The 16,456-nt window shown below is 41.0% G+C and overlaps 1 protein-coding gene across 1 annotated transcript in view; it reads right to left on the bottom strand.

The window, feature by feature from the left end:
- Positions 1–16,456, bottom strand: part of ITPR2 (inositol 1,4,5-trisphosphate receptor type 2) — a 283,088-nt gene that overhangs the window by 214,023 nt on the left and 52,609 nt on the right. Inside the window, exon 11 of the mRNA XM_026864631.1 lies at positions 511–555. Coding sequence (XP_026720432.1) covers positions 511–555 — 45 coding nt within the window. The remainder of the gene's footprint in view (positions 1–510; positions 556–16,456) is intronic.

Raw genomic sequence — 16,456 nt, 5'->3', positions numbered from 1 at the left:
AAGCCTGTGCCTGAATACCTGCTTGCATGTATTCAATATAGGCAATAAAAAGAGTCCCAGCATGTTCTTATATTTAGAGCTACACTTGACTGACAAACATGCCCCAAGGGGGCTTGCCTTCACTAGCAGAGCCTCTGAATTGATACTGGCACATAAGTAACCAGACTTGCTTGTCCCTCAATTTCTTGCTAAAGAGGGTAGTGGGTTTTGCCATGAAGTAATACATCTGATTTGAGAAGAATTAATACATTTCATATCTGCAGTCAGCAGAACAGCTTCCAGCTAATGACAATTTAAGTAAGTTTCCCATCGTTTGCCTGACACCAGAGAGAACTTTCTGTAATGCCAGTTCTGAGTTGCACCCTAGCTTACACAGGCTATGGAAAACAATCGCAGCAGCTGTAACATGTAAATAAAAGGAAAGCTATGAATGTCTTTCATATGTTGGGCTGTACTGGGTTAAGGATACAGTATTTTCCAGATTATGTGCAACATATAAATTCCACTTACCAAAGCTTTTCCTTCATTATTACCTTCTGGATAGTGTGGGTTAAGCTGGAAAAGAAAAGAAGTCAAATACTATCTTGATAGCTTTTAGACATTTCAGAACTTGGGGAGAGAGTTTGGTTCAGTTCTGCATTATGTATCCACCTTGCAAAGGGACAGTGGAATATTTAGAAGCAGTATGAGAACAAGAGTATAAGAATTACAAAGTCAAATTCTGACTGACTTAACTGGCTATATCCTCAGTTAAAAAAGTGCATCCTGCAATCAAGCCTGTTAACTCAAGAGAGGAATCTCAAATAACCAAACCCAAAAAGAATGATGAAGAAAGCACAGACAGTTACTAACCTAAGCACAGCAAGTTACAGTCACCCACACACATACACATGCAACCACTTCCAGGATTGACCTTGAGCAGATATATTGAGATAGAAACTAATATGCTTTCATGTCTACTGAAATTTTACAGGAATATAGTGAATTCAGAATAAACACATCTTTGAAACAGGAATGGCAGTGCCAATATAGAAAAGTTTAATTACCTTGTGATTCTGTTTAACTACTAATAATATGGATTTTCTGTCATACAAGGATTATGAGGCATACTAAAGTAGCATGAGAAGGCTGGATGAAAGAAACTATATAATAAGCGTACTTAAAAGTGTTTAACGTGATTTTACTTTTGACAAGGGAAATACGTAGCCTAGAAGATGAGCGATTATGTAGGCATATAAACAAACACACATAAACCCACACACTGACTGCACATGAAACCTTTTAAGATTTGACTTATATAATGAAACAACTTTGCCTCTATATTTACCCTATTCCTCGACACAAGATATACCATCAGTGTCGAACATGCTTAAGTGAAATTATTAACTATAATTTAGTTCTTAAGCAATAGCATGTATACATTTTACAGACAAGCACAGTAATTTTCTTGGCTTGAATTTAACATTACCATTGTGGAAGAGCCAGATCTGAATTGCATAGGGCAAGCTGAATGAATTCCAGTAAAACTGTCCAATATTACATCACCATACATCTAACATTACATAAACAACTATTATGAAGAGCTTTTATTAAGTTTATAAGGTTTTATTAATGCTGTATCATTTATAACCCTTTATGCAAAAAAAAAAAGGGAGCTCCTCTTCACATCATGAACCTGAAGAAAGGAGGAATCCATTTAGATATTACTAAAATTGATGAAAATATTTTCCCTGTGTCATGACTGGATGTGCTAACACAGGAATGACCAAAAATTTACTCTCCTGTCTTCATTTCAGTATTCAGCCACAGTTACCCTCACAAATCTAGAGCTTGCTTTCACAAAATCAGAATCACAGAATCACAGAATCATCTGGGTTGGAAAAGACCTTGAAGATCACTTAGTCCAACCATTAACCTAACAGTGACAGTTCTCAACTACACCATATCACTCAGTGCTATGTAAACCAGACTCTTTAAACACCTCCAGGAATGGGGAACTCCACCACTGCCCTGGACAACCCCTTCCAACGCCCAACAACCCATTCTGTAAAGAAATACGTCCTAATATCCAGGCTAAACCGTGGCTTTCTGTTAAAACAATAGTCAACAGAGGTAATTACAAAATATATTAATATCCAGTAAACCTTCCCTGGTGCAACTTGAGGCCATTCCTTCTTGTTCTATCACTTGTTACTTGGTTAAAGAGACTCATCCCCAGCTCTCTACAACCTCTTTTCAGGGAACTGTAGAGGGCAATGAGGTCTCCCCTCAGCCTCCTCTTCTCCAGACTAAACAACTCCAGTTCCCTCAGCCTCTCCCCGTACGACCTGTGCTCCAGACCCTTCACCAGCTTCGCTGCCCTTCTTTGGACACACTCAAGTAACTCCATGTCCTTTTTGTAGTGAGGGGCCCAAAACTGAACACAGGAATCGAGGTGCGGCCTCACCAGTGCCGAGGACAGGGGTAAGATCCCTTCCCTGTCCCTGCTGGCCACGCTATTGCTGACACAAGCCAGGATGCCATTGGCCTTCTTGGCCACCTGGGCACACTGCTGGCTCCTGTTCAGCCAGCTGTCAATCAACACCCCCAGGTCCCTCTCTGACTGGCAGTTCTCCAGCCACTCCTCCCCAAGCCTGTAGCACTGCTGGGGGTTGTTGTGGCCCAAGGGCAGCCCCTGGCATTTGGACTTATTGAAATTGCTACAGTTGGCCTCAGCCCATGGCTCCAGCCTGTCCAGGTCTCTCTGCAGAGCCTCCCTACCCTCGAGCAGATCAACACTCCCACCCAACTTGGGGTCATCTGCAAACTGACTGAGAGTGCACTCGATCCCCTCGTCTAGATCATCAATAAAGATGTTAAACAGGAGTGGCCCCAAAACTGAGCCCTGGGGGACACCACTCGTGACCGGCCGCCAACTGGATTTAACTCCATCACAACTCTTTGGGCCCGGCCATCCAAACAGTTTTTTACCAAGCAAAGCGGGTGCCCATCCAAGCCATGAGCAGCCAGTTTCACCAGGAGAATGCTGTGGGAAATGGTGTCGAAGGCCTTACTAAAGTCAAGGTAGACAACTTCCACGGCCTTTCCCTCATCCAATAAGCAGGTCGCCCTGTTGTAGAAGGAGATCAGGTTTGTCAAGCAGGACCTGCCTTTCATAAACCCATGCTGACTGGGCCTGAGCATCTGGTTGTCCCAAATGTGTTGTGTGATGGTGTTTAGGATGAGCTGCTCCATCAGCTTCCTGGGCACCGAAGTCAAGCTGACAGGCCTGTAATTTCCCGGATCATCTTTCCGGCCCTTATTATATATGGGCAGCACATTGGCCAATTTCTAATCTGTCGGTATCTACCAGTCAGCCAGGACTGCTGGTAAATGATGGAAAGCAGCTTGGCAAGCACCCTAACCAGCTCCTTCAGCACCCTTGGGTGTATCCCATCCCATCCCATCCCATCCCATCCCATCCCATCGACTTGTGTGTGTCTGGGTGATGCAGCAGGTCACTGACTATCTCCTCCTAGATTGCGGGGGGGTCATTCTCCCAGTCTCTGTCTTCTGGCTGAGGAGGCTAGATTCCCTCAATACAACTAGTTTTCCTATTAAAGACTGAGGCAAAGAAGGAATTAATGAAGGCATTAAGCACCTCAGCCTTTTCCTCATCGCTTGTTACCATATTTCCTCCTGTGCCTAGCAGGAGATGGAGGCTCTCCCTGGTCTGTCTTTTGCTGCTTACTTACTTATAGAAACATTTCTTGTTATCCTTGACTGCTGAAACCAGATTAATTTCTAGCTGGGCTTTAGACCTCCTGATTTCCACCCTGCATAGCCTCACAGCATCTTTGTAATCATTCTGAGTGGCTAGCCACTTCTTCCAAAGGCTGTAAACTCTCCTTTTCTCCCTGAGTTGCAGCCAAAGCTCCCTGTTCAGTCAGGGTGGTCTTCACTGGCACCAGCTTCTCTTACAGCACGTGGGGACTGCCTGCTCCTGAGCCATTAACACCTCCTTCTTAAAGAGCGACCAGCTTTCCTAGACCCCTATACCCTTCAGGATTGTCTCCCAAGTGATTCTGTCAAGCAGTTGCCTAAACAAGTCAGTCAGCCCTTTGGAAGTCCAGGATGGCAGTTCTGCTTCCCCCTCTCGTGGCCTAAAAATAAAGAACTCTATTATTTCATGATCACTAGTCAGCCTCCAACCACCACATCATCCATCAGTCCTTCTCTGTTCACAAAGAGGAGATCCAGCAGGGCATCTCCTCTGGTGGCTTCACTCACCAGCTGTGTCAGGAAGTTATCTCCCACACATTCCAGGAATCTCTGGGACTGGTCCCGCTCTGCTGTGTTGTATTTCCAGCAGATGTCTGGGAAGTTAAAGTCTCCCACAAGAACAAGGGCAAGTGATCATGAGATTTCTCCTAAGTGCCTATAGAATATTTCATCCAACTCTCTGTCCTGAGTGGGTGGCCTATAATAGACTCCCACTATGACATCTGCCCTGTTGGCCTTCCTCCTGATTCTAACACAAAGACACTCCATCCTCTCTTCACTATACTTGTGCTCGAAACTTTATACTTTCCTGCCTGCATTGACACCTATCCCAAATCTTGCATTTTGCTCCTCCATGACATTCTCACACAATGTCCTAGCTCCAACTCCCATCTTCTGTTATATAGCAACAGGAATGGGAGATGAACACTAAACAGACAACTAGAATTTATTTATACATACATATATGTTAAACATATATACATACATCTATGTATACATATATATGTAACTGTTTTCATGTAGTTTTTATTTCTGAGTTCTCACACTTCTTTCAGCATTACATTTGTTCACCTAACACCTTAAAATAATTCTAGTTGCACATTCTAACAGCCAAGCTGAGCTCTCTACCTTTGGTCATCAATAACACAGAAAATTATCAGGCAGTGCTCCTGACATATGGCTCGTGACAGCCATACACAGTGGCCTTTCAGCACTGGTGCAGAGAAGGTACAGAAAGGCTAAATTCTGTCCTACCTTCAGATTCTACTGGTTGTAAGCAAGCGAGAAAAAGTCTGGGTCATGTCAGGTTTGTCACTAGACTCTGCACAGAGAACCATGCACTAAAGACTAGATCTTCATATGGAATAAATCTATAAATGTTGTCTTGAAAGGCCTGAGTGAATACAGTTGTCTACTCAGTATGAATTGGGCCTTGAATCCTGCTGTTCTTCAGCTGCTTGCTATCAACATAACGATGCTTTTAAAAATATATATATCAACAACAGGAGAAAATAGGAAAATCTCTCTTGCACACCACTTCTTACCTACTTTAAAAATGACTAAGCATACTGCCTTCAGATTTCCAAAATAGTTCACTTGTGGACTGAAGCTGAAGGAGACAGAAGGCTCAAATGAAAAATGAAGTGTATCCTTAATGATGTTTTTTTCTTGCCCCACTGTAACAGAAATAATAAACTAAAATGATGTTGTTTAGAGGAAGTTTTGAGGTGCTGATATTAAACCATAAACACAATGCAAGGCAGTTTTAGGGATGACATTCATGGCCCCATTTTCAGCTGTGCTGAGCAGCTGCCACTTTCATCTTCATTTCAGCTATGGTTGTTGGTGTTGAGCATCTCTGAAAATCTGAGTATTAGCTATTATCCCATACTAGATTCTCCAGGTAAAGAAGCATAAATCATATAGTGCTGGATGTCATAATAGACCTATTCTGAGTATTTTTCAACATCCAAGTACAACAGAATGAGTTAAGGATACAGTGACAGTCTTAACACTCCAAAATCTATTATTTTTTCTGATTTATTCAGTATCACCTTGACGTTCTTCAATAAGCCTCCAGAACAAAAGAATCTTTGAAAATAACAACTTAATCATTTTTTTCCTTGTTGATAATGAAATAAAGTAAAATCCTTTCCAGGTGTTTAGAAAGTAAGACTACTATGCTAAAATGGGCCCCATTAAAGCTTAACAGTCTTCAAGCTCTTTTGTGTCATTGGATGCACTGAAGTTGCAATGTTACTGAAGTATGACTGAAATACTGTACCATATATTTCTGTAAAACACCACTGGAAGGTGCATGCAGTCAATATGCAATAAGAACAGAACGCACTGTAAACTGCAGAGCTCAAGCAAGTATGGTTGTATAAATCATTACTGTAATAGATTGATATATGTTATATTTTTAAAGCCTATCTCCAACAGCTTCTTTTCCGATGCAGAATAATTCAGAAATCCTAATTGCTCATTGTTTTTCTACAAAATTATGCACAGCCATTCTTTACCTTTCATGGATGGGAAAGAAAAAAGTATCACAAAATGAGAGTTCAGTTTCCTCATGGTTGAAAACTAAACAATATCAAAGACCTTGCAACTGATTTAATGTTATGGCAATCTCATGAGATTCACTATAACATCCCAACAATTGCCCATTACATTAAGGACACACAACCTAACCGCATGAGTAAATGGCAATCACTGTATGGTGGTAAGGGAGGTGCAATCTACATCAAGTAGCACAGACTGAACTAGTAAAGAACAGCTAGGGAAGGACAAAGGAGAATTCATATCAGTGAAGTGGCCACCTGATAGTAGTTGTGTTTGTCTTTCACTCCACCACCATGTAGGTAGGCAGCTTTGTGAGGATTTTGCAGTTGGGCAAGGCTGAAGTAATCAGCTCTCAGCTACAGTGACAACAATTTATTGACACCACATATCATTCATCTTTTTCAGTTGCTTACACATATGAACCCAGACCAAACTCTACACATCTTCCAGACTCCTAAACTCCAGAAAATAAGGCTATCACACCAACTTTTCTTTCACATCACAGCACCATGAAGACATTATGGTTTTACATACTGTGTTGGGTCTGTGTGTGTGGTGGGGTTTTGGTAATGGGGGAGGGGGCTACAGGGGTAGCTCCTTTGAGAAGCTTCTTGAAGGTCTCCTGGCTCCAAGTTAGACCAGACTCTGGCCAAGGTTAGGCCAATTAGCAACAGGGGCTGCACCTCTGTGGTAATGTATTTAAGAAGGGGAACCTGGGAGGAGGAGTGAGGGAAATACCTCTGCAAACACCAAGGTCAGTGGAAGAAAGAAGGAGTGGGGCGGTGGGCCGGAGAGAGATCCCTCTGCAGCTCATGGTGAGAGGGCAGGCTGTGCCCCTGCCACCATGGAAGTCCACAGTGCAGCAAATGCCAACCTGCAGCTTGTGGAGGACCCCATGTCAGAGCCAGTGGCTGTACTCAAAGAAGGCTGGGGCTCTGAGGGAAGCCCATAATGGGAGGACTGCAGCCCATGGGAGAGACCCATGCTGGAACAGTTTGTGAAGAGCTGCAGCCCATGGGAGGGACTCATGTCAGAGGAATTTTGTGGAGGACTGTCTCCCATGAGAGGGACCCCATGATGGAGCAGGGGAAGAATGTGAGGAGTCCTCCCCTTGAGGAAGGAGCAGCAGAAACAATGGGTGATGAACTAACTGCACCCCCTATCCCCTGTGCTGTTGCAGAGGAAGAGGTAGAGAAATTGGGAGCAAAGCTGAGCTAGGGAAGAAGCAAAGTGTGGGGGGAAGGTGTTTTGAAGATCTGGCTGTATTCCTCACTGTCCTATTCTGACTAGAAAATTAAGTGGTGATGGTGTTTAAAATAAATTGATGTTCTTTTTTCTTCCCCTAACAAGTATGTCTTTTGCCTGTGATCATAATGGGTGAATCATCCCTCTCTGTCTTGATTTCCAAACCTTTTGTTTTATTTTCTTCTCTCCGTCCCTGAAGGACGGAGCAGCTTCCCTGAGGGAAGGAGTGAGCGATGGAGTGGCTTCATGGTGCCCAGTTGCGCTCTGGGCTCAAACTATGACACACACAGAGCTAACAGTGGGTACTGATTTAGGTGTTGCATCAGCTTTTCCTTCGGCTAAGGCCCTATCAACAGGTAAGTACCACTGTACCTGCAAATGCAATTTGCACAGTATGGTTCACAGGAAGTATCTAGTGCCTCAACTTGTCTTGGAATCCAAATTTGCTGAGGAAAACAGAGCTTGGAAGCAGTCTAGCAAACTTGTCAGCAAAGACAGTATCATGAGAAGGCCACCACCAACACACAAGGTCATATTTTTAAACACTAAAATCATTGACTATTTTGGTGTTTATAGAAAGATTTGCAACTACAGAGAAAATAATACATTCTTTTTACCGCTAAACAGAATTAGCATTTACTTGTACACTTTTCTAAGAAGCCAAATTCCCAACTCATGATCTACACAGGGAATCTGAAAGAGCCTGAAGGTCAAGGTCAGCATTGCGGGTAGTCCTCCTGAGTATATAAAAATTGATGTCTCAGCCAGATTTCAGGCTCAGCCTTTGTACGTGGTGATATGTAAAGAGAGTAGGTGTATGAAGATACAATATACCAATATACTCATACCGTGGGAGCCCCAGAAGCCCTCCAGTAGAGACTGTGACAAACAATTAAGAGAAGGGGCTTTTACAGGTGTAAAAATTGAGGTATAGACTTTTAACTATTTCTGGTTAAATTTATTTGGAAGGACAAGGAATCTCATTCTTGGATTTTTGCCTAGTGCTCTCATGATGTGATCATCCTCCTGTAGAGCCTGCAGAATAGTAATACAACTTTCACGTGTGTGTGTGTGTGTGTGTGTGTGTGTGTGTGTGTGTGTGTGTTTGTGTGTATTAATTCTGGTATTTGGTACTCAGAGAATATAAATGCCACGCTAATCCTAAAAGGTATTCTGCTAGATTGAGTGCCAGAAGTTCCAGCCTCTGTCACCTCCACTGATGATGTCTCTACTGATTAAAGCTAGTCAAAGCTACATCTTAAAGTTTTCAATACATAAGACTTCACATTACATAATGTCCTGAGGTTCTACTCTTTAGCAGAACAATTTCAGTAACACGTTATTCCTGGCTTTAATTTTATTTTTGCATCTTCACATAGTAAGATATGCTTTACAGTCCGACAACTGAATTATAAATCTCAGACCATACTGTGGACAAATTGTTCAGAATTTTACATTTATACCAAATGCTGCTTTCTTAGAGGAATGTATGGAAAGTACCCAAACAGGTTATTTTGGGGCACTCAAATAAGAAGGAGAGAAAGGAGCTTGGGAAAAAAAAAAACAAACATGCTGATTTTAATCAAATTTTGTTGACTAGGTAAAGGATATTTAAAACATCTCATCAGGGAAAGAATTAGTTTGCCAAATTTCAGCTAAATGAGCATTTTAATGACTTGGTTAAAACCCACATTTATGAAGGAAACCCTGACAGACAAAGAATAAAAGGATCTAATTCAACACACATAAACAGTAAACAGTTTCCATTTCATTTGATAACCAGCCTGTTAACACATAGCCTAGTACCCAATCAACAAGCAAATGTTTTGAGGGGAAAAAAGCCAGCACAAAAGAAAAAATCCACTTCTCAAATCTTTCATCTTCATTAGGCTTGCTTTGTTTTTTGTTAATGTCATACTGATTAGATTTTGATAAATCCAAAGGATTTTTGTACTGTTTCAGAGGCTTCAGTGGTATTTGAAGGACTTTTGCCACCTTATTAACTTGCTGGAGAAATACTGGCTCTTGACTCTACCTCAATAAAACCCATTCAACACTATCACATCATCAGCACAAAATTCCTTATAATCACCATCTGAGGAAAGGTTAAAAATCTTAAAAGGCCTTTTATTTCAGGATTGTATTTCACTGCTGTTTTGTTTACGAGTCATGCCTTAGCAGACCAGATGAGTTGCCAGGGAGCACTGGGAGAGCTGAATCCTTTTGCCTGCTTCAGGCCCCTGCTGCAGCCCAGGCAGTGTGAGGTGGGCAGGGACAGCCACCCCTGCATGGGGGAACCACCTGCTAGTCAAAACAGGAATGAAAATCAGCTTCAACATCTTCCTGTCCCAATTATTCACCCTTGTCATAAGAAGAAAGGATAGGTCCTCTTGATGGGATTTTTAGCTGCTGTATAAACAATAGCAGGTCAGTGCTTTGGCATGCCTATATTACCACTGACTTAAAGGTCTCACACCAGCAGTATAAACTGGAGCTGCCGCAACACGTAGCAATATGTTAAGCCAGGAGAGAATGGTGACTGGAAAATCCCTTTGCTTCTACTGTGATCAAGGGCAGAGAACCTGACCACCCATCAATGCCTGGTGCTCTGTCCCACACAGCCATATCTCATTCTGCAGAGGAAGTAAAAAGAAAGAAAAATGTCTAAGAGATCCTTTAGTCTAACCTGAATGCTGGGCCATAATCTCAGCATGAGCTTCAGTGGCTCCATGCCAACATGTGCTATATGAAAAAGCATCCTCATCTTCAACAGTTATATCCTAAATATTAATATCCCATATGCCTTTCAGTGGTCCTCCCCAAAACAACTAGCTATGACTAAAATAGACATTACTGAAATTTCTACCGTTAAAAACACACATACACACACACACACACACACACACCAGCAATAAAAAACAATGGGAAGCCTTCTAAACCTCCATCAAGCATCAAAAATAGAAAGGCAAAACTGTAGTTGAATAAAACCTTCTCAAGTAATCTTGAAATAATAAGCAAAAAACCCCACACTAAAAAACAGACCACATGTCTCCATTTCCTGTTTTGGAACACGTCAAAATGCAATACCAGCAGGTGCTGTATTTTTAATAACAGAAGCATTTTGTTATTTACGACTAAATGAAAATAAATGCTGCATTAATAATGGTTCACACCTCCCTTCCTTCTAAAGCTTGTCTGTATACAAACACGGCTCAAACACAGCCAACTTCAGACAGGATTGAAAAAGCCTAGCTGAACACAGTCTCACAGATCACTACTGGAAAACCAGTTGACTGAGGGGAAAAAAAATCCTTCCTCCGATATCCAGATTTTTGAAGGTATTTGCGCACCAACAGATGCAAATATTGCTCCTAACTTCCCCTAAAGTCAAGACAGGTCAGGTCAAGAAATTTAGCTACATTCTCAAGATTCTTAAAAACCGTGGAAAATCTAGCTCTGGGTTTTGCTAAACATACAGCTTCAAACTGTCACTTTAAAAAGCCACATCCAATTCTGTGGAACAGGTCAGACTGGCTTTGTAAATCAGTAATCCATCCTCCTCCTCTGGTCTCTGGCTCTCTTCCATCCCTTCACCCATAGCTGTAAATTATCCTTCACTCCTTACAGAGCTTTAAAAAAAACCCCACACCTCCTATGAGATAGTGAAAAATAGAAATAAGGCTTATGGTGCTGAGTTCACCCTGTCACCCTGGCAAGTCCTTTTTTGTACAAGAACCTTCAATCACTGAGCCCAAGAGACAGAAACTAATCAGAATGCTGTATTAACATTTAATGAAGAGACTGGGAAAAAAAAGACTCAAAGGTAAGATTTTGAAGCTGTGTCCAGGTAAGGAGGTCCCACAATACCAACAAATTAAATGTGTGAGCAGATGTGTGAAGGCCTTGGTGGATGCTGCCATCTCCTGGTACCTTCTCCGGTTTGCTAACTGCTATCCTTGCGCAAAAGGTACCTGTACATCTCGGTTAAACAAGGCCATTTCTATCCAGTTATTTGCCATAATGTTTCTACAGGCAGAAGGAGCCACAGAGCATTTACCATTGTGCTTTCCTCCTCTGCATGAGCTGTATGATCAGTGGATGAATAAATTTTTCTGCAAAGGCTTGATTCCATGTCACCCCAAAAAATAACTGGCAAACAAGTCATCCCTTTTTGCTTCCTGAACACGAAAGATCTCTGTCAGTAGTTCAATTTCCAAAACCTGGATATCAGAAGGTCTAAATTATGGCCTTCAAATATTCAGTCTCAGTTGCCTTAATAAAACATCATTTGCAGTATTCCATTTTCCACAGCAGTTTAAGAAGGTGAAAGAAAAGTAAGTGCATAAAACTACTGAGAAAGTTTCTCCAGGGCTCCAAAGGGTTAATCCTGGTTTATAGTCTCAAGTTTAAGAACTGATTTCCCTTTTATGTTTTTTTTTTTTTTTTTAGCCTTAGCTAATGCTGAGGATACTATTACTCATACAAATATGTAATCTGTTTTAAAATCTCATTAAATGCTTTGTTTTCTATTCTTGTGGCAGCAAGTTCCACTTTTTTACTACATCCTATTCAGAAGGCAGGAAAGTATTATTTTCTATCAATAAGAACTTGAATATGCCTCCAACTACCTTCATCATGATACAATTCAAGTGATTATTACAATAGGATTAAATTTATTATGAACATTATGGCTCTGTTCGCCCAGATAAATGCCTATTATAACAATATACATCATATGGCAGGCTAATATTTTTAATACTGAGACATAACAGAAATCCATTTAAAAGAATGTAAACCAAGAGTAACAGCAGTTCTCAATTTAAAGTGAATGATGTACATAAGCTTTTCTGAAAAGAAATTTGGGCAACTTTGACAGAAAAGTAGAGTGAAATAATATGGGAAGAAATTATTTAAGAAGGATGAGAGAAATATAAATAACTTTTATTTGCCATTGATTCAAGAGTTCTCAGAAAGTGGTTTACACCACCACAAGGTGCAATCCAGCTGACGGACCCACAAGGCCTTTGATGCTGGCTTCAGCAGTTCCTGTTAACCGACCCCAACCACTTGTGCCCCTGGTGCCTTAGCTTAGTGACCCTGTCTAAAGCATGGGCTATTCCTTCTTCTCCACACCCTGGAGCCCATGCCAACACCACTTCTGGGATAGCACATTGTGTCACAGGACTCCAATCAAATACCTGCAGGAACACATTTCTGCAAGCCTACAATGCCACTGAAGTACTCTTACCACTGAACTACATCCTAGGTGAGTTGGACTGGACTTCCTGTTCAATTTAGAATATTCATATAATTTTAATTTGATCTCATGCACATGTAAACCTGTGCTGCTCAGGCCAACTGGCTTCAATCATTCTTACCTTCAAAAGAAACTCCACTGAGCATCTAGTCTTTAAATAACCCCAAAGCTGGCCATATGTTTCACATGGGATTTTAACAAGAGTTTAGAACTGATCAGAGTTGATCTATTTTACAGCTTAAACCCTGCCCTTTCACTCTTGCAGAAAGACGAAACTGAACTCTGTAAGAAACCCAGAGGCATTTTCCAGTGGGATATGCATCAGGAATGCACATCAGATTGCTGCTTCCACCCTAAGCAGCTAGCTAGTGGACAGCTTCATCTCAGTGACTTGCCCATCAGAGTATGTGCTAAAGAGCTTGCCATGCCAATCATTCTATACAAGCCATTTATGAAGTATATTCACAGGTGGAAGTGGCTGTTGTGGAGTCTTCAGTCCTACAATGGTCAAAGAAGTCCAGGAGGTGGCTGCACAAGTGAAAACTGTTAGAGGAGGTCCAAACCCATCAGGTCAGCATCTGAGACACCCTGGACCCCTGAGCACATAAATACTCATGATTCCACTGACTTCAAAGACAATGCTACTCCTGAGAGCTTTACTGAATGAACAACAATTTGGTTTCATGACTGAAGCACACTACAAGTCAGCAAAAGTACGTTTGGTTCTGCCATTACCTCTGAGTTCACTGCTTCAATCTATTGCATTGGCCAGCCTGTTCTCACTCTTCTCTTTTGTCTAGAAGAACTTCAGGGCACAGATTACTTTTTGGAGCAACATCAGTACTCTGTGCGCTATCTTGGAAGACACCATAATAATATGAACCCTTGTTTATGACCACAATTTTATAGAATCACAGAAGGTAAACATTAAGGCTGCCATCTTACCTGCATTATCTTAATTAATTTAGTATAGTTTAGTTAATTCAGTGTTAAAGACAATTACCTCACCAGATTTACTGCCAAATCTTGACCAAGACGTCTCGTAACTTTGGCTTAGTGTATTCAACTAAGTAAAACAGGATTATCACAGATTTTTCCTTACAAATTCTGAACTGCAGTTATGTCCACGTTCACATTTCATGAGCCAGGTACTGCAACCTACTGTCTACTGCAATATGTGAGACTTTGTGACATTTGCATATGTATTTGTGATTATTTTAGCAATATCCATATCACCTAAGAAGTTTAATATGAAATTACAAACATTCTGCATTTCTTTTATGTGCATATAGGCATGCATGTGCACACATATTTAACATCCTCATACAGCAACTGTTAACAGTTTCAGTATAGATTACCCAGTTTAAAAATTACAGAACTAGAGCTGCTATACACATGGAGAACAATACTAAAGGTGCATGCTTTGGTTCAGCACAATTGATACGCTGATATTCAGTTCAAAGAGACTTTTCTCCTGGCAATTATAATATTGAAAAGGTTAGGTGTGCTCATGAGAAAGGCACAGCTGTGTGGTCCCAACCTGCATCATCTGAAAGGCTGTTGAAGTAAACTGAAGCTCGCTCCCACACACAGATAGATCAGAATGCGTTCTACATGTGATACATTCACTGAAAAGACTTTAAAAAAATTTAGGAAAAGTCTCTGTTACTGTGAAGCATTCAACCTTCACCCAACCTTACAGCCTCTCTTTATAAATATAAAACTTCAGAATAACTTGGGTCATTTTGCTGTAACAAGGGCTAAAAAAAGAATTTTCTACAAAACTTCTTCTAAAAGACTGCTGACTCTGAAGATGAGAATAAAACTCAGCAGCCTGGATCTTAGCTGGTGGCTTAGTGTTTAAATCTCTTGCTAAGGAACTGTCTCAGCTCTTCTGGGTGATATCAAGCCCTTCTGACACTAACAGCAAAACTCTCACTGTCTACAAAGAAAAGAAATTCTCTGTCCAATTTTTCAGCTGAGTATTTGGTTCCACTTTTTTATGATTTCAGTGTTTTGGAATGTCTGAGCCAGTGGCTTCAGGTTTTCAAATGCTGGACATGTCTGAGACATTACCACCTATACGGATTTCAGATGTCCCAAGTATTACCACCAAACGTGAAACCCTTTCTTCAGCATATACCTCCTATGCCTTAAGTAATTGTATAAGAACATTCATGCATCTGATATGTCAGACTGTGTTCCCAGGATGTGCACAGTAATAGGGGAATGACAATGCAGCTCTGTGCAATTAGCAAACATGTGCCAGTGGGTCTCCATCAGCAGTGGGTCTTTCAGGGTGGCTCACCTTCAGCCCATAGTCTAGTAGTAGGGTCTAGGTTGCTTTACAGTATTAGTAGGTCTTAGACAATGTCAAAGTATATTAATGAAAATTAGCCTAAGCGGAAAGAGGATTGAAGGAAATGGTACTACTCGCAACTGTGTCAGAAGTCTAGAGATATCAGAGGACCCTTAGTCTTTGAAAGGTAACAAAAACAGGACAACCGATTGTGATTCTCAGGAACATGGAATTTAGGACTTACACTACCTGACTTCATTCTCTCAAGTCTATAAGAATTAGAGTTACAACTTTTACCTATATGTTTTGCTTACTAAACAACTGTATTGCCTCACACTTTTTTTAAACTTACTTACTGTAGTATTAAAAGACCTTGAGGTTTATTAGTTTTAAATTTCTGAATTCTCTGGGGCAAGTGTCTTGAATTTTCTTAGTTCCCAGATCATCCTCTGGTGTTAACAAGCTGCAGTGGCAATCCTTCACTATATGGGTCAGTAGTGACCCACCAAGTCACAAATGAGACTGACCAGTTACATCTGGCACAGAAAGCCTCAAAGGAAAAGAGAAGGCACACCACTGCTCACACAAAGTACAAGCTTAATTGCAGAGAAGCAAAAGGAGATACCCAGGTGAAGGACACTTCTGCTTATTGTCTGAGACCTGACCCATGTAAGATTCCACTGCAGAAGTCTCCATGGTACACATCAAGCTGATTTATGGAAGGATGAAGTAAGGAAAAGGTGGTTATAAACAGTGATCAATCCTGATTTATAATAATCAAACTGTTACAGAAATTGTAGCATTAGCCAACAATAGAATGCTTAAAAGATTCAATAATTTTGTTTATGTGTTAGTATTTATTATTCTACTCTAGATATCTTTATCATGGAAGCTTAAAGAAAAGCAGGTCATGGCAATGTGTGATTCTGTTGATGATCCATAACATGAGTAATCCTCCCATGCTGCAAGAGCACACGTAAGTGTTCAGTAAGCCGTGCCCAATTGATTCAAAGTTAGTTCACACACATTAGGTGTCCACCTGTTCATAAATCTTTGACATGTATGTCTGGCTGATGTGTTGTGCCTGACATATGAACTGTGTAGTTCATATGTCAGGCACATATGAACAGTTCACAGGTTTTTATTACAGCAGTACCTTTAATATCTCCAGCAGCATGTATTTTACACTTCATAGATACAGTAGCTAATACTGCTCTCCAGTCACAGTATATCACCCCTGTTTAAATCAAATGCTCTTCCAGCTCTCACTGTACTGTGCCAATTGTACTCTCCATATTACAAGTCTTCCTGATGTGGATTTCCCTTCC

This window comes from Athene cunicularia (genome assembly GCF_003259725.1).
Source record: "Athene cunicularia isolate RWA chromosome 1 unlocalized genomic scaffold, athCun1 chr1_part2, whole genome shotgun sequence".
Lineage (NCBI taxonomy): Eukaryota > Metazoa > Chordata > Aves > Strigiformes > Strigidae > Athene > Athene cunicularia.
The sequence above is the reverse complement of the archived record's forward strand: the minus strand, read 5'-3'. Positions and strand labels throughout refer to the sequence as shown.